This window comes from Mirounga angustirostris, unplaced genomic scaffold (assembly GCF_029215605.1).
Source record: "Mirounga angustirostris isolate CCGP_5_RB_7025 unplaced genomic scaffold, mMirAng1.0.hap1 SCAF_3, whole genome shotgun sequence".
Classification (NCBI taxonomy): domain Eukaryota; kingdom Metazoa; phylum Chordata; class Mammalia; order Carnivora; family Phocidae; genus Mirounga; species Mirounga angustirostris.
Window position 1 is genome coordinate 65,750,472 of NW_026991711.1, and position 19,477 is coordinate 65,769,948.

A 19,477-nucleotide genomic window follows, 5' to 3' on the forward strand; every position below is an offset into this window, starting at 1 on the left:
TTTTGTTCACCTCTGTAGCCACCAAAGAACCATGCTCATAACCACTCGCTGAGTAATTCCACGGGCGCAGAGGTCCTCAGAGTTCGGGTACGCAGGAAGGCAAATACTTTGTTTAAGGTTTTATTTCTTGCCAAGTGTTTTCATTTACCAACTTAAAGCAAGAAGTTAAATTTTTATTCTTATGAAATACATTTAGTACTAACACCTGTTTTCAGGCTTATTTTCCAGACTCAGCTGCTTTCCTATAAACATAAACTTCCAATAATTGAGGATTATAACTTTATAGTTCTGCCCTCAAGGAATCAAGAAAGAAAACTTGCAGTATTAATTTTGGTGGTCCTCTACAGGGCTCTCTGTGTGATATAAAATACGGGTCAATCTAACTGAGTGTTGAATCCTATTATGTAAGGTTCTGGGTGCGGAACCCATAAAGTCCACTTTCCTAGTAAGCCCTGAGGCCACTGCAGCCCAGGCTTGCTCACATTTTCCCTTCAGCCCGAGGCTCAGGACATAACCTAGTTTGCCTGGTGTCCTGGCAGCCAACACACCCACTTGCTCCTTGGAGATTCTGCTCCTTGCCCTTCTTTCTGGTTCTTGGGGGGACTCAGTCTTCCCGGTTCCATGCCAGCCCTTTGCTTTGAGTCCTGTAATGTTACTTATTCCAGGGAAACAAGAGGATCAAATGGCAACATGGGGAATGACAAAACTAAGAAATCCCCCTTCTCACCAATACTGTCCCGTCATCCGTCCCCTTTGTGGAAGCACAGAATGGAGTGTTACCTCCATCCCAGCTCCTTGGTCCTGCCTGGGATCGCTGGCTTTGATCACAGCGGTCAGTCCAATAGTCTAGTTTTCTCTGTCATCACATGAAATGTTCTAAACCAGATAGGAAAGGGTTCACGGATTCGAATCTCAGATTTGTTTTATTTTAGTTTTCTTAGTGATTCGTGAAAAGCAGAATCCAGAAATCTTCAGCGTTTAGTTTTCCTCTTGACTAAGGGTTTTCAAATTTGCAAACAAACTCTTCAAAAGCTTCTTAAGAAGAGACCACTTAAAGGGACCCTGTGGTCCTTCTATGATGTGAGGAATCTCCTTGCATGTGCATAACTTCACTCTCCTATTTATCTAACACGCAGGGGCCTGGAAGTCGAGTGGGAGAAGCAGTTTTAGCAAATCATATGAAATGGTGTCTAAAATGCCCTCGGGACACACTGCTAATATCTGACCTCTTAATTTATGGGCAGATCACTCTTACTCTAAACATGTAACTAGGAAATCCCCCCCCCCTTTGATTCTCCATACTGAAGATGTTAAAACCCTATTTTAAACTTTTGTTCCTAATCAACCCCACTCCCACTGTATTCATTTGGATCCCTAAAGTTGGCTTTTATCGATGGGTAAAAAGCTAAGCTGTTTTGGTTCCCCACCAGAAATGAAGTGGAAATGCTTGTAAAATAGTGGTTTCTTATGACTATTAAGTATATGTCCTTCGACAATAGAGCTGTCCTTTTCGGCACTACACTAAGATAGTTAGAAATGTTAGCACAAGTGAGGAAGCTATTTAAAGGTAGCTATATGACTAAACCCTCCCTCCCACATCCATCACGGAGGAAGGGCAGTGTTGGCTGGGCTGTATATGAAGGAGAGTCCTCAAGAACTCTAGAGTCCTGGTTTTTGGGGTTAAGATTTATTTATTTGAGAGAGAGAGTGTGTGCTGGGGGGAGGGGCAGAGGGAGAGGGAGAGAGAGAATCCTGAAGCAGACTCCCCACTGAGCGCAGAGCCTGACATGAGGCTCCATCCCAGGACCCTGAGATCATGACCTGAGCCAAAATCAAGAGTCAGAACGCTTTCATTTTATTTTTTTAAGAGTCAGAATGCTTAACTGACTGAGCCACCTCCCAGGCACCCCAGTAGTGGTGGTTTTATCACAAGTATAACATTAAACAGCTCAGGATGGGGCATCTGGATGGCTCAAGCAATTAAGCGTCTGCCTTCCGCTCAGGTCAGGATTCCAGGGTCCTGGGATCGAGTCCCGTATCAGGCTCCCTGCTTAGCAGAGAGTCTGCTTCTCCCTCTGCCTGCCGCTCCACCTGCTTGTGCTCTTATCTGTCTTACAAATAAATAAATAAAATCTTTAAAAAAAACAGCTCAGGATGTTTCTATGCTAGCATAGTTGTTATCCTTACACTTGGTCAACCCCTTAAGGTTTACATATTTCTTTGTAAAAAGGAAAAAGAGTCTTTTACAAAATATTTATACCAGTTTGATGCAAGGTCTGGGGATAAGAAATTAATCCTTAGCAAAATGACTCAACAGATTTGAAATTAAGTTTATTTTTTACAAATATCTTTCTCTTTGCAGATCAACCGCTAGGGAGTATGCTCTGAAAATTATCAAGAAAAGCAAATGTCGAGGCAAAGTATGTATAAGGCTTATTGTTATGAAAATATAGTGTTGTGGGGGTGGGGAGGTAGAAACACACAGATCAGTTCCCAAATAAACATAAGTTCACCCCAGGAGTTGCATTTTGGTGGAATACAATGTTATATATTTATTGGAATATAATTTTATAAATATTCTTGAAATAAAAGTTAATTGGAATGATTATATGTTATTTCTGTTCCTTATTGTTTGCTTGCTTCTTAATTTACTTTTGTGATCTAAGTTTCATTCTATCCTTCTGTATGTGATTATAGTTATACTGATAGGTTGCAAGCATCATCTGAGGACCTTCAACATCTTTTGGCAATTCTAGGCTGAGTATCAGAATCTAAGATATACTCATCATATTTTACCAAAACATATCTCCTTTGATCCTCAAATAGTATAGCTTCACTCACTGGAGTTAGCTCCTCATATGTTTTGATGTGTATATTGATTAAGGTAACTCTTCCCTTAAACAGGAGCACATGATCCAGAATGAGGTGTCTATTTTAAGAAGAGTGAAGCATCCCAATATTGTTCTTCTGATCGAAGAGATGGATGTGCCAACAGAACTGTATCTTGTCATGGAATTAGTCAAGGTGTGTATCTTGGAAAAAGAATAAACCCACACAAGGCACCACACTTTCCTATCTGATAGAGAGAGCTGTCTCCTTTATTTCCTTCCACCAATATTTAGTCTCTCATTTCTATGTATTGGCATAATGGGTAAGAGTATTAACACTAGAATTATACTGCAAGCATTCAAGTCCCAGCCTTGACCTATATAGTTTCTGACCTTGGGTATACCTTTCCGTACCTCAGTTTCCTCAAATATAAAATGAGAGGAATAATATTACCTACCAGGAGTGTTATGGTGAAGGTAAGAGGGATGACTTCCACCATGTACTTTTTTTTTAAGGGGGGGGAGGGGCAGAGAGAGAGGGAGAGGAAGAGAAGCAGACTCCCTGCTGAGCATGGTGCCCAATGTGGGGCTTGATCTCACAGCCCTGAGATCGTGACTTGAGCCAAAATCAAGAGCCGGACGCTTTAATTGACTGAGCCACCCAGGCGCCCCCACTAATGTACTTTCTAATACACAGGAAGTATCACAGAAATGATCATTGTTATCGTTGCTGTAGAAATTGTGCACTTTTTCGTGAACTACATCCAAAGGTATCACCCATTCTTATTAAAAAAAAAAAGCTTTAAACTTTTAGTCACCAATGTAATAGAAAAATAGCACTAGAAAATATTCTGCTGCCTTTCAGTAGATGTTACAACCTCGTCCTGTCCCATAAAATTACATCTGTATTTTATTAGATCATAGAACATAGACATGGCCATATGTTGATAATCGTTGAATCTAAGTTAAAGCTGCCTTGCCCATTCCCTCTACTTCCATATTTAAAATTTTCAGTAACTAAAAGTTTTTACAAATTTAATGTTTAGTATTTATGAAGTGCTATTTTTCTCAAGCCTTTTTTCTATTATGTTAATCTAACTGAAGGTGTAACTAATTTCTACTTTAGTTGTAAAATGTCGTAAATTAGTCACACCACCTCTGCATCAAATGTGTGCACCCATCAGTGAGAGCCTTGGGCTCCAGGAACCATGTTTGGAATCACACGCCCCAGCTGGTGGCAGGAATCAGCACTGTGGAATGTGGCATTTCCTCTGTAAAGATTTAAGACAAAGACAGCATGTAATAAACTAATCTGTTACTATATAGAAAACTGTTCATTCGAGGGTCCTTTAAGCTTTTATTATTCAGAGTTGCTTTACTTTAGATCTGTTGGCTTTTTTTTTTTTTTTTTTTTTTTTTTTAGTGGTTATTTATATTTACAGATGAAGCCTGCTTTTTCCTACTTCGTGTTAGGATTTGTTTCTTTCGGGGGGGGGGGGACTTGTTTGTAGTGACACTAGCTATTGTCACATTTGAGACCAAGGGAGATAAACAATGGTAAACTGTTATTTCGACAAAGAAAGGTTGATTTCAGTTGTTCAGAAGATTTTTATATTGGTGCTTTATGGCCAAATAAAGTTTGGTAATTCCCAATATTGTAAAATAGACTTTCTCTAGCACCCAGGATAATATTTTTACAATGACTTTAATTTTGAGAGCAACGAATTCAAACCATTCCTCTTGCTCTTCTGAGTGCTATTAGAAATTGATTAGCCTCCTTTTATTGGCTGATTTTTGAAGAGTTAAGACTAACTTAAACTTGAAGCTGAGAAATGAAAGAGGCAAAGGCTTAAGACTTTAGAACACACTGTGGTGGGAAAGCCTAGTCTGTCACGCTTTAGTTTAGTCAGGTGACAACAGCTAAGTTACCACTGGGAGGTCCTCACTTCACTCAACATTCCCTCTGGGTGACCAAGATAGCCTAACAAGGCCAGAGAGTGTCTGCCTGGTCCAGCATCGGGACTCGTCCATTGTACTGCCAGATCATACCCTTAAATTTAGGCTGACCCAGAACTGCTGTGAGGCCAGGTCTGGAAGCATCCCAGGAAGAGAAGGCCAACCCCAGGCTTGACTTGAAAGACTCCCACAACATTTCCCCCTGACAAATGTAGCTAGGGCCACGCTTCTCAAGAGTCCGGGGGTGTGCCAAAGAGGCCTGCAGCTGTAGGATAAACAAGGCCTGGATTCTGGAAAACAGTGAAGTAACAGTAATTACAAGTGAAATTCCGTAATTAATAAGAACAGGCCTTTGGACTTCTGCCTACAGATGTGTGCACATACACCCTGCATATGTGTTCAGAGGAATGCAGGCCTTGTGCAGGAGGTGGCCCTGCGGCCGGGCCCTAACGGATCAGCAGGAGTCAGAAAGACAAAGGCACTCGAAGGGACCTTCCAGGAAGGGGGCTCTTGGGAGGACAGGTTGGGAACGCAGGGTGATTTTGGCATGTTTTAGTGATGGGGGAAGAATCTCCTACCTGGAGCATAAAGGCGACTCACGGGTCTAGCGAGTGGCAGGAGATGCATCGAGACCGGTTGGAATGAAGAGGGGCACCCGGACATGGAGAGCCATGGGAAAGGAATGCCGACTTCTTGAAGGGAGAAGGAAAAGGCCAACATCCCATGCGGGAAGGTAACAGTCCGTTCGCTGGGTGCTGTGAATAAAGAGGCCGGAAGCAGTGTAGGTTGTGAGGCCTCACGAGAACCACCCCGGGACAGCGCAACAAAACCTTTTACCCAGCAGATGGAGCGGACTGGCTGTGTACGCCTTACCCGCCTTACAGGAAGGCCTGGTTGACTGTCTTGCTGGGGATGTGGAAGACGTGAGGTCACAGGATGCCTGGCGCCTACCTAGACAACGAGGACAACGGTGGCATCATTGTGGGTCACCACACACAGCCTCACACCCATCCCACTGCATCGGGGTGCTGCTCATGTAGACCGCAGTGAAAATGCTGCCTCCTGGAGGGGCACGGACCCCTCGGGCAGCCTTGCCTTTGAGAGAATCAGAAAGCGGAGAAGGCGTTCATTTTGACACTCGTGTGTGTGTTTAGGTTGGGAACTGCCGAGGCTGAATGGGCCGCGGGAGAAGCCCCCCGAGCAGAGGTGGTGCAAGGCAACGGAGGACAGGCCAGCTTAGTGAGATTCGAAAACTATCAGCCTGCAAGGCCTGTATTTTGCTTTTGCCATTTAAAAAAACAAAAATGAAATCCCTCACCACATTAGGCAGCAGATGAACACAATTGACTCCCGTGCTCAGCTATTTGGTGCATTGTGTGTAAGAACGAGGCAAACGTCGTTAGTAAATCAGACCCAAATTTCTGAAAGCGTTTCCAATAAAGAGAACTAAAATTGGAGCCTAAAATCATTCTGTTTCTCCAAATAACAATAAGTTAGCAAGGAACAAGGGAAACAAAAGTTCAGATGAATAATGGTCCTAGAAAACTTTCTTTGAAAATCCTCCACCCTCCTCCCTTCTCCTCTCTTTTCTCTCTCATCTTTGGAATGACAGTTTCTGGTCCTTTTTCTCTGCTCCTTACAAAGAAGCACATTATTGGAAAAGAAAACACTACACCCACTCCAAGAGAGCACAATCTAGAGAATGAAGGGAACTGAGTGTGTGCATGTGTGTGTGTGTGTGTGTGAGCTTCATAAGGCAGCCGCACGTTTTGTTAAGGATGTGGTCTGCAGGATTACCTGTTTCTCATTTTGGGAGGGTTGGGGTTGTGACTTTGAACTTCTGCTGGCCATTGCGATGAGGCATGTCACACATGCCACGAGGGCACCCGCCAGACCTGGCTCTGTCTCTCCCTCCTGGCTGGGGCTGTGGATATGACTGCATGTCCCAATGGTGGAGAATCCTCCTCCTGCTCCTTTGAGCCATGGAGGAAATGCCCCTGGCTTTCACAGCGGGGAGACAAATCCCCAGGTGGAGTTGTTGGGCCTTTGAGAGGGAAGTGGCAGGGAAAGCGCTGGGAGCCCAGAGATCCTGCATGCGTCTTCATCGTGAGAATGTGTCAGTTGTCTCTCCAGGACCATCTGCTAATTGCAGCTCCACGTGCTGTTCTGTTCTCAGGGCGGAGACCTCTTTGATGCTATTACTTCAACCAACAAGTACACGGAGCGGGATGCCAGTGGGATGCTCTACAACCTGGCCAGTGCCATCAAATACCTGCATAGCCTGAACATCGTCCACCGGGACATCAAGCCAGAGAACCTACTGGTAAGAGGAATTCCAACCTCAGGCATCTTGAGTTCCAAGCACTCATGAGTGAACATGAGTGTTTCTTTTTTTTTCTTTCCTATTTCCTTTCCTTTCTTTTTTGAAAAGAAATATACTTTAAAGGCTAGTTTCCAGCTGGACTTCAGTGACTAGCTAGAAACGAACCTTTTAAGTATATCTGTAGGGGTTAATGTGCCGTTAATGTACCTGACTAATTATTAACAAATAAAAACCTGAGACAGGGTTGGGGGAATAGAGCTTGGGAAATCTAAGGCTGTGGTTAAGACCTTAGGCTAGACCAAGATAGTCATGAGGAACATTTACATGTATGTTTATTTATCTACAGCACTTTGATGTTAAAAGTTTTCACTTGGAAAAAAAAAAGGACGCCCTTAGTCTCCCAAATTTACTTTTCCATAATATGATCTAAAAGCTAAGACAATAAGTCATGAGTTTTAAAGAGACTAGCCCTCCAGCTTAAAAATAATCACAATGAAGACTGATTTTAAAAATCAGAGACATCCCTATCCCTCTTTAAGACTGTTTGTTTTACTTTAATGAACTCCATGTCTCTGGGGAAACACTAGGAGTTCTTTACCCAAGCAAATGAGGATCCTTTCCTAGTCCAGTTGTTAAGGGGACAGTATTGGAAAGAATTGAGGAGACAGAGACTGGGCGTTTGGGGAACTGTCACTGGTGAATATGGAGTAACATAAATTTTGCTGGCTATCCAGGCTGGAATTTTAATGAAATTTATTCATTTTATCCCCCCCACCCCAAGATGCTAGTTCTTCTTTTACTTTCATTACCCAGGCCCAAGAGTCACGTATTACATATTACTGTTAGTTTGTCCATCTCTTCAGAAATCCGGGAATTGAGGATTCTCTTTCAAAAGAAGTGTTTCTCCAAGGGTGGTCTAAAGAGTCCCTGCATCTGAACTACTCCCAGATGCCTGTTAAAAATGCAAATTTCTGAGCCTCCCTGCAGCCCTAGCAAATCAGAATCTGGTGACTGGTGACAGGGTACAGATCTTCCTTGAAACAAGCTCCCCCACATGACCCAAATGAGCTTCCAAGTCGAGAAGCAGATGAGCAACCCAACTCTCACGGCACAAGAAGGACTGATGAAGTCTGCTAAGATGGCGACCCACCCATGGGCTAGCCCTGTGCTTTACACTCATGATCTCACTTAATCCTCACAACAGCTATATGGGGTAGGTTCTATTACTGTCCCATTTCACAGGTAAGGAAACTGAGTGCCTAGAAGTTCAAAGACCTGTGCAAAGCCATTATAACTCATATGTGGAAGAACTAAGATCTCAGTTGAGCTCTGTCCTACTACAGAGCCCAAGATTTTAACCACTAGATGACACAAAGCTGTGCATTAGGGAGATTTATTGCGTGCTGGCTCTGTGCCAGGTTGTGCCAGGGAACAGAGAGACAGATGCCTTCATGGAGTTGACATTCAAGTAGGAAAAATAGGCATTCAAGAAATAAATACACAAGCAGTTAGTTCGCTGTAATTATGTTCATAAACTTGCAGCTACTGGCTAATGAAGGGAGCTGAGGTCAAGCGACCGAGTTCTGACTTAATTGCTCCTCAAATTCCACATCTCCGCAGTAGCCTGAACATTCTCTTCTGCATAGTTGCCTCCATAACCTGCAGCAATTTTCTCTTGTCTGCATTCATTATTCCTATGTCCTGAATTATGTAGGATCATCTCGTGGGAACAGACTCACAATTGGCCTTTGTTTCAAAACTTCTCTAAACCCTGAAGTTCAGTGATTGAAAATTAAAGTTTAGTTTCCTCCCCTCCACTTTGCGGTTTGGTTTTGCGTGACATTGTCCACTTGCTTCTCACCAGAGCGTTGTCTATTTCTGTTAAATGCCATACGTGATTACTTAGCAGGGTAATTTTTCTAAAATTACAGTTTGCAGGACACTTTGAAGATATTGTGCTCATTCTAACATATTTCACTTTTTAAATTACCCAAAAAGAAAAACGTTCACTCTTTTTTTTCCTTTCTCTTCTAATGTGAGAATGTGAAATACGCACACCATTGAAGTCATTTGCAATATAGGTTTAAAATATATATATGAACTAAAGTAATTCTACTTCTCCAGTATAGTAATTTCTTACTCTCAGGAAGTAATAAGGGCTGGTGAGCTTTGCAGGAATAAATCTATTATAGTATAAAATAGGTAGAAGAATAGAAGAAGGTGAGCAGAATTAGGACGACATCACTAATTGAACTTGAGACTTCTGTTAATTTCACATTCTGTTGACCTTTATGTGGAAATAAGAGAGAATCGTCATGGGAGGCACATTCACATCCCAAGGATTTATAGTCAGATGGACCAAAGTTCAAAACCAAGTGCTTCACTCTTCCAGTGGCTGGTCTTATGACCTTGAACAAGTTTCTTAACTCCTTTGAGCCTCCTTTAGGGGGATTTTATGAAGATAAAGAGATAACATGGAACTATTAGCTTCCTTCCTTTTTACTCCTCTTTTATTTGTAATAAAAATTAAAGTATTCCTAAAAATAAAACTGTTTCACAACAAATTGTATGTTGTAAAAATCATCTTGCATCTTTTTTGACATTGCTTTTAAAATTTTACTATTCACCCGTGCATGGAATTGCCATCTCCTCACAAAATGTAGAGCCGGAAATTATTTTTGAAAAATGCTATGACAAATTTCGTGTAAAGATTTTGAGTCCATTTTCTTACTACCAAATAAATAAATTTACCAAATAAATAAAAAGGCCTCACTACACACTTTGCATTACTCTTTCATTATCAAAAAAGCCTAAATTGTTGGGTTGCTAACAAGATTTTTGCCAGTTTAGTGTTTAATGTTTGTTATAACTAACAAAGTATTATTTTTAAGTTATAGATTTCATTTTATATATTATCATATATGTAGAACTTTTATGCAGAATTTTTTATTTGTAAATTCTTATAGAACTATATAAAAATGTTGTAGTTTGGCCTTAAGGATCTATATTGATCTATTCAAGTCTAAGTATTTGTCAGGTCCAGGTCTTTTAATGAGAAAACATGATTTGATTTACAGTGATGTATCTAGACACAGATGGTGTGAAAACTGGGAATTGACCCAATATAAATACCCCCTATAATTTTATTATTGTATCACTTCTAAGTTTTTGTCTTGTTTGTTTTCTTTTGTTTTTGTTGTCACAAGGTAATCATGCCAGTGATCTTACATGGTTCTTTTTGCTCTGTCAGGCCTGGAGCTTAATGATCATACGGATGAGTGACCAGTGGGATGAGAGGGTGGATGAGATGAAAGAGTGAGTAAATGAGTGACACTTCTTCACAGACTAGAGGACAGACCCAACATGACAGATCCAAGCCATTCTTCAACTCATTCATTACACTGAGGGCTCACATGGGCCTCAGTCTAAATGCCACTGAGTGGGGGAAGTGCAGTGTTTCCCTCGCTGTACTTATGCGCAGACTGTGTGTGTGTGTGTGTGTGTGTGCACGCGTGACAGTATATAACTAAAAGAGACTTTTTGCTTTTTAAAAAACAAACCAAACCACCAAAACCATCCTACTGAGATCAACCACCTTTAGTTGGCAGGAGTCACCACTAGATGGCAAGCTTGCACCCTTGGCAGGAAAAATTCTCAGTAGGAGCCTGAGTTTTCTTCTAAGGAGCTGGGAGGGTCTTTTAAAATGTATATGCAGGTGCTACCTTCTTAGGAAAATTAAAGCATTTACTGGCAAAAATATAATTTGCATCACTAGTTTTTATTAGATTCCAGAAATAAATGGTAATTTTCTTGAAATATAGAAGTTTATGTTCAAAAAACTTTTTCCTTCTAAACTCCCCAGTACTTTCTGGGAGAAAGCAGTTTCTCAGAGAATCTGCCTGTCTTGGTCAGAAATTTTCTTTTAGAAACTTTCTATCCAGGTGTTTGTACCTGCTCCTGGCTGCCCATCAAAATGGCATGCCTAGCACACGACCCTCATTTTCACTAACTGGATTATATGTAGCAGTAAGGTATCGTGTTCTCTCCAAGTGATGACCATGTGTGACCTAGAGATGATGTGTTCCAGCACCTTTTGGTTTCCATGTCAAGCCAGCCCCAAGCCCACAAGAGGGCAGATTTCCTTCTGCCTTAATCCCATGACCCTTAACAAATAAGTCCATTTTGTGATAAGATAGCTAGCTACACTGGTACACAAGGCAAGTGCCACCGATAGACTGCATCTAGAGGTCATAGGCAAAAGCACAGTTGAGTAGATCTGTAGTCAGTCCACTGTCTTAGGATCTTGAGCCAGCAGAGTGTTGATTAATGGTTGGGGGACCCAGAAGAAGGGAGCCAGGGGCCTCTCAGGACTCTGTCACTAGCCCTGGCCTAATCAGCATTATTAGTGATGCGAAATGAAGATGTATTATAGCAAGTGACAAACTTGAGATCCAAAAGTATCTTTGGCTCTGTGAGGGTCCCAAATCAGTAGGATGAAATTTGACAAGAGAGACACATAAATCCCAGTGGACTAAGTGGTTTTGGTGTAATCGTTTTAATGATCATTGCAGCAAATCAATAATGGAGAAACTTGGCCAGACCAAGTCAAAGGCTATTAGTTGACCATAAATTCAGGGTGGGCCTCAGTGGGATATGACTGCTAAAAAGTGCCCCTCAATTCCTTTCACTGAAAGAGTGCTGCCATCGAGAGAGTCCTCTGCCTTGCTCATGCCAGTTACTCCTGTGGTGAGGAATGTAGCACGTCATGGCAGGGGCCTGGAGTTCAGCCCACAGAGGGATGGAGAAAGTGGAGCATGGTGGCTCTGGTTAAATATATGAAACACTGCCAGATGGAAGATGGGAAACCTTTTCTGTGCTGTACTGAACTCCGACTAAAGAGAAGACGTTACTGGATGAGAGGTTCAAGGTTGATGTAAGAAAAAACTTTCTAACAGTTGCACCTGTTTGCAAATTAAAGGGCCTTTACTACGCATAGCTTGTGGTCATTGAAAATGTCCAAGCAGAAACTGAATGATCATTTTTTATAGGTGTTTAGAAAAAAAAACCCTCTGCTCTCCGAATTTGGATAAAAGTTAAGGGAAAAATAGAAGCAAAACAACATTTTCCCAAAACATTCTTTAGTACGATAATCTACCAGTTTCTTTACTAGCACCTTTGCTGAGGGCCCTCTTCCCAGGACCTGTGATTGCACGTGGGAGAAGACAGGAAAGTGTAGTGTGTTTCCTTGGTGGCCTGGGCCTGTCTGCTCCCCTGCTCATCCCTTCTGCCGTTAGGGACTAAAATACTACCACTCATCTCATTTAAAATGACATGGTCTTATTGGACTAGCAAAATTAATAAATAATAGCATATAGTGTTGGAAAAGTTATTAGGATACCAATCATCTCCTATGTGTTGGTGTAAGAGTAACTTCGTAGAAGCTTTCTGAAAGGTAATTTGGTGATAAAGAACTGGAACCTTAAATAGTATGAGTATCCTATGACCAAATAATTCTACTTCTGGAAATGGAACCTAAAGAAAAAAAATTTAGATCTGTATACATACATAGGGATGTTCATCTCAGTGGTTTTTAGTATGAAAAAGTATAAAACTACTTATTGCAGGGCACTAATTAGTTAAATAATGGCGTGATGATGGGGGAGGAGGACATGGTTAAAATCTTGGACTTGGACGTACTTAAGCTTAAGTTCTTGCTCTGCCACTTATTAGCTGGGCGACGTAACGGTGCAACATCTCTGAGACTCAATTTCTCATCTGCAAAATATCAGTAAGATGACTTAATAGGTTGTTGTGAAGATCCAATAGGATAGTGAGCATGAGCTCCTCCACACAATGCCTGACGTATCCCGTGTGCTCAGTAAATAGCAGCCGTAGTCATTGTTGGGATTATTATTACACTGCACCCATACAACGGAATATCCAGTAGCCACTGAAAATCGTGTTGTAGATACATGCATATTCACTCAGGATTTATATTGTCCAGTGGAAAAAGAAAAGCAGAAGAGAGAGGTAAAGAAAGGGCTGGAAGTTCATACCCCAAAATGTTAACGGTGGTTATTTCTAGGTGTCAAGATTATGGGTGAGCTTAATTCCTTTCCCTCTATAATTATCTGTCTTTTCTAATTTTCCTACAATGACATGTTGGATATTACTTGTGTGACAAAAATGTAATGTGAGTTTTAAAAAGAGCAATGGCACTGAGTTCCCACAGTCTTTGCAAAAGGCTGGTATGTGCAATGGGCTCCCAGGATCCGGAACGTGCCGGTCTTACTGCCACTGCGTAGAACTCCTTAGATAGTTTCATGACTATTTTAAAGTAGGATGGGAATCGGGTTTCCTAGAGTTCCCACTCATCCTCCCATCTTCCCAGATATCTCTACAGTAATACTTTGAAAGCTATTTTATTTCTCCCTCTGATATTGTTACCTCTCTTCTGACTTCTATACAATGTTGACTCTTCTTATTTCATTTAACGTTTGATTTCACAAAGATTTTACACGTGGGTATAAAGCGGGTTTGGTTTTTTTAAGAATTAATCTTTTTCCCCCCGGAAGATTTAATTTTAAAGTATGTGGACCCTAAAGTGCATTTTGTAAAATAATTTCCTGCATTAATGTTGATTTACTTCACTTCTTTAAGAGTAAAGATTTAAATTTAATTCATTTTCCTTAGAAAGGACTATAAAGGCCATATACCATGGCCAGAGGAAAATCAATGTCTTTTTAAAGGGATACCATAGTTGTGAAAAAGTATATTGACTTTTTTTCATGGCTTTGTCAATTTCATGCCGCTTTTGTTCAGTTCTATTTGGTGAAATTATTTTTTAGTACCTATTGAGCTCCACTGTGAAAAATATTTCCGTGGATACTAATGATTCATTAGCCAGCATTTCAACAGGGTTATCCTTGAATTCACGGCAGTGCTGAGAATTATGTTTGTTCCAACACATCTGTTATATTAGTCAGGTTTTAGTTCTCTATTATGGGAATCTCAGAAACCATTTGCCTGGGTTCAGGTTATCTGTGAATTTTCATATTATTTTATGGCCACCAGCTGCATTTTATGACTATATATTAAATGTTTTTTTGTTTTTCAAATAACTTTTCCAAATGGTCTCAGTTTCTAATCCAAAGGAAATCAGGCCTATGCCCAGACATCTACTGTTCAACAAGTTACAGCTACTGCAGAACCCCAAATAAACGAAAAAGAAACAAAAAGAAAACTCTTCTTCAAAAAGGAAAAACCCTGTGTAAAATGCCAGTGAGCCAAAAACCTAATACCTGACCTTTCCCTATATCTGTTCTTGCTGGGACATGCCGTCAGCTTTTAATTGGAACCTTTTTTCATAATTGTTGCCATTTAACACATTTAGTCTGTCAAATCATGGGATGTCTTTATAGCCATATAATAAACCCTAGAGAACAACTTCTCTGACTGTAGCCATCTGCAATGATCACAAAAGTAGCTTACAAAATACTGACAATCTTTATGGTAATAGGATACATATGGCAGCCCACAATTATGTGTAGCTGCATCCAATTAGTGTTGTACAATTACACAGTTTTATTGCTTAGTTAAAACAGTGAAAGCACTACATACTGGTAATTTGCACTAATCCCCATCTCTTTAATAGCCCCTCAGTGTTTAAAATGTGGGGGAACATCTATAGTATTTAAAGGGCTTGGGATGAACATTAAATTATAGCTCATGTTGTGAATACTCATTGATTGGCAATCAGTGGACTCCCACCTCACTTGTGGGTCATGTTTTATGGAGGCTTTAAAATACAGTCATAGCAAAAAGTTCTTTTTTTTTTTTTAACACCAGAAGCCCACTGGCTGGATCGGGCTGCCCAAGCCTGTGCTTGCAGCCTGTTAATGTCCTTCCTGGAACATGGTCAGGACGGGGATACATCCAGAGGAACAAAGTCAGAATCGGTTCAGGGAGCAGTATATGCCAGGGACTCCACATTTTAAATGTGAACTTGTTAGAGGTTGGTCCCATTCCTAACTTTTAATTAAAAACTTAGTTCAAAGTAAATTTATAGCTGCCATTTGGGAAAATACTTTCTGGAGAGGGTTTTGTGAGTGTGTGAGTGTGTGTATGTGTGTGTGTGTGCTCACGCATGCGTGTGTGTTTGAAACAGATGTATTTAGCAATCTGTGATTTTAACAGAGTTTTAATTACATTTTTAAATGGCCTCACTTGTGCCCCTCTGTAAGTGGCTTGGTAAGAAGTAAGGGTGAGCCCAGCTCAAGTTGCAGCAAGTGCTAATGGGGAACCCCATTTGTGAGGTGGTCTCATTATACTGCTTAGGAAAGGTGCTCTCCCATTGGAGGAGAGGAAACACTGGAATATATTCTTCTGTATCCTTCTCCCAAAGTGTTGACAGAGAAAAACCCAAAGCAACCTTGTTTCCTGCCCTGCCTGACAGTAAGTAAAACAGAATTCCAAACAAGAGGCCTGGACATTTATTCACCTGCAAAAACATTTTGCTGAAGCATTGCTAATGTAGTTGTGTCCAGAAATGTTTTCAATTACGTGGATTAGGCCTTTGTCTCTCGTTCTTTTTGTCTATCATAAGCATCACGCTAACCTCTTTATGTTCATGAAAATTCTGTATGGTTTTTCAAAGCAGAGGAAGGGGACATGGTGGAAGTGATAGAGAGAAAAAGAACATTAAAAGGATAGATTCTGTGTGTTTTATTTAAATGTTGTTGGTTTATTTGAAAGAATTACTATTTTTATGTAATCCTAATTTTCTTTATTTTAGGTTAGACTTCTTTGGTGCTTTTTTCCCCCTTAGGAATTGAAACTTTGAACTTTATTGCTCAGTATATTAAATACAACTGGCATATGGCTCTATGTGAGGTGGAATTCCTGTTTAAATGTAGATGCTTGAAAATAAAACCTTTGCTACGTGTAGGGGAAGTACGTGGTCATATTCAGAACCAAAATGTGACTTATGACTGGATCTGCCAACATCTCCTTTCGTCCAACTTTTGAATACAGTTAGGTGATTATAGATAGTATGTTTAGAGGAAACCCACAAAATTCCTGTGTAAATGGAGTTGTGTAAACTAAAATCTGCATGACCTCCCAAAACACGGCCCATGGATGTTTGGACCTAACAGAACATCAAAGCCAGAGATTATTTTGCATTTTAGGAAGGTTATTGCTAACAAAATGGAATTAAGGAAGTAAACAATTCTGCTCTGTCCGGGAAGTCAACTAGATAATTTTCTAGATGTTTCCATCTCAGGATTCTGTTCATGAAAAACATTTGCTTGTCACTTGGATGGCCGGAATGGTGGAGGTGCTAAGGCTACGATTTAGGGATTTTTTTGCCCGAGAACGTTTAGGCTGGGGATGACATTGTGCTTTGCAGCTCTCATGTTTCAGTGTCCCTAACTCAAACTTGGTCCTGCTGATGGGCTGGAGAGCTGTGTTGTTAAAGGAGGGAGGACAGTGTCCACCCCAGATGACAACTGGGCAAAGCCACATCTACGAGGGATACACAGCTGTCTTTGCCCTAACAGCCTATGTGCAGGTGACCCCACAAGCCTCTGGGCACCTGCCCAAGGGCCCAAACTAGATGGTGGTCAAGCCCTTAAGGAGAAGACTCCACGTTCTGAGTGTGGAGAAAATGTAAAAGAATATTTTCTGCGCAGAAAAGACACGGTCTCTCCAGAAGGGAAGATCTGACTCCCTGCCTCTGCCAAAACAGTTAGATCCAAATGATCGATGCTGATGCTGCCGCTTAGCTGGCCAAACATCTGCACTTGAAACTGCAGGGAAATGGGAAGTTAATCTACTTTCTCCAAAGAAAGGGAGACGTGGTGTGTGTTCACGGTAGTGGGGCTCCTGATGTGTGGAGATGCGCCTTGCTGTGCTAGAGATTCGGGCTGCTCTATCAAGTACAGATGATCACAAGGCGACAAGAGAAGAACATGCAGGCTTCTACTTGCTGGATGAATTATTTTGATGTACGTGGAAAACTTCACCATGTCCTCAAGGCATCTCCTGCCTTTACTGGGAATACTAGCTTTCTACTGTGGTTTTCTTTATCTTATTGATTCCAATGGAAGACCCTGAATTAGAATTCTGAATGCCCTTTGATCTTTTCTTTGAAACAGTAGAAGTGGTTTGGGATACTCTTTAGAGCAAACCCATTTGGTTTGATCATGGGCTGGAATTAAAGAGGTATAAACACTTGCCTATGGTCACATGCATCCTTTTCTTGATTTGTTGGGTGAAAGACTAGAGACTTTTACTGCCTTAATAAGGAAACCTGGACTGGATGCTGTCTCTGCACCTGATAAATCTTTCCAAATTGCCACAGGTGAAATGAAATGTTAATATCCCTTTCAATTATTAATAAAAAAATGTAAATAGATTTTGTTGGAAATGTGGGCCACTGAAAATGAAGTATTTTAATATACGTGTAGATTTTTTTGTTCAATTACTAAAGAACTGTATTTTTAAAGCTTCTTACATATTAAAATGGAGAGGTAATTACTTTCATAAATTGGAAGTACTGCACTAGAGACTTTCTATATTTCATTGTATTACACAAATCAATTTTAATTGTAGAAAACATTAAATACAGATAAGCAAAGAGAAAAAAAAATCTCTCATAATCCTACCACCCAGAGACAGACACACTAACACTGTGTTCTTTCAGACATTTTTCTTTGCATGTATTTTTTTCTTTAGCACACCTTTTATGCAAACCAGTCTGAAATCTGACCTTCGCCAAAATAATTTATTTCAATAGACATAAACCCACATCACCACGTTAATGGTCATGTAGCATCCCACTGTATCAACACACTGTCATTTATTATTAATTTCCATTTGCTGGTTGTTCACCATGTTTCCGATTCTGCAGTAATCTAAAAAAAGATATTCTTATATGTATACCGTTGCATAATTGCCTGTTTTTTTCACTTTATGATAAATACCTTAAATTTAAGCCACAATGCCTCTCATTCCTTCAAGAAAGAGCTTTTGAGCTCTTGGTTGTAAGGCGATTCCACTCTTTACTTTTACTTTAGGTGTACGAACACCAAGATGGCAGCAAATCACTGAAGCTGGGGGACTTTGGACTGGCCACCATTGTAGACGGCCCCCTGTACACGGTCTGTGGCACCCCGACATACGTGGCTCCAGAGATCATCGCGGAAACTGGGTAAATGCTTCCCGTGGCTTACTGGAGTGCTGTGCTTGCCAAAGAACTAGTCTGCTTCAGAAATAGGAGAAAACCGCCCTGTCCCATCCAGACAGAATTAGCTGTCAGATTTCTTTCACTTTTTTTTTTTTAACTTTAAAGTGAGAGCCATTTTCTCTGTTTCCCCAGTCAAGTTGCCAATTACTGCAATCTTGTTCAAGGCTTCCATATGGCCTTTGTTAAAGGTAGAACAGCAGTTATTAACCCCAGAGTAAAAAATGTTCAGACTAACAGAGAAACATATAGCGATGGTAATTAACTCGCTTTTGGATAAAAGAAACAGACACTGCTGTGTGCGGTGATTACAGTCTCCTGTGGTTATTTCTCTCAGCTGCCCTTATTCTCCTGTCCCAGTCTCATTTTGGCCGTCTTGGCGGTCCATTGATTATCTGTGCAATACAAACACCCTTAGGCATCAGAGGGCCACTGGGAATTTTCTGGTTTCTGTGTGCAGCAGTGTAAGATGAATGAAAAGCTCTAGAACTGGGGGAGAAGGTGGGTGGCCTAACACTGATTCAGGACCTGCCCTCTGCCAGGCCTTAAGCTCCTTTACTTGATTCTTCACTCTTCCAGTAGATGGTATGATTCCCATTTTGCACATGAGTAATCTCTCTGCGATGGTTGGGTTTCATGGAAGCTCATGACTAGAAAGTGGTTGAGTCAGCATTTGAACTTGGGGCGTGTGAATAAAGGGCTCTTTATGGAAAGAGCCCTATTTCTTGCCAAGGATCATAGGCCAAGTTCTGAGGCACTAGTCTAACACGGGAGGATTGGGGAAGGATGGTGCAGCAAGGGGAGACGGCCTTACTTTCTCCCCTCAATGAGTGGCACAAACGCACACCTCAAGGTCTAGGTTGTATCCTCTGGTGACCCATCAGAGATAGTTTTACTGCTTGACTATTGACCAGAAAGGCAGAAGAACAGAATAGAGGAGAAGGGAATGCCAGCCGGGAAATCCCTCAGGTGGGAGGTAGGGTATGGGGACTTTTTTATCCATCAAATTTGAGTGAGTTGGGAGCCCACATCTGTCACCTTGCCTGACCTCCCTCAGAGCATGCTGCCTCGGGTTTGGCTACGTTTTCTAGTTTTCTGCCGTGAGTACTCTGACATCCTGCCGGG

General features: G+C 41.1%; 1 protein-coding gene across 6 annotated transcripts in view; it reads left to right on the plus strand.

Moving 5' to 3' along the window:
• DCLK1 (doublecortin like kinase 1) overlaps positions 1–19,477 on the plus strand; it is a 351,394-nt gene that overhangs the window by 293,209 nt on the left and 38,708 nt on the right. For all 6 annotated transcript variants that reach the window (XM_064586190.1, XM_064586188.1, XM_064586189.1 and 3 more), the window contains exons 9-12: positions 2,363–2,420; positions 2,905–3,024; positions 6,961–7,107; positions 18,186–18,319. In XM_064586190.1, coding sequence (XP_064442260.1) covers positions 2,363–2,420; positions 2,905–3,024; positions 6,961–7,107; positions 18,186–18,319 — 459 coding nt within the window. The remainder of the gene's footprint in view (positions 1–2,362; positions 2,421–2,904; positions 3,025–6,960; positions 7,108–18,185; positions 18,320–19,477) is intronic.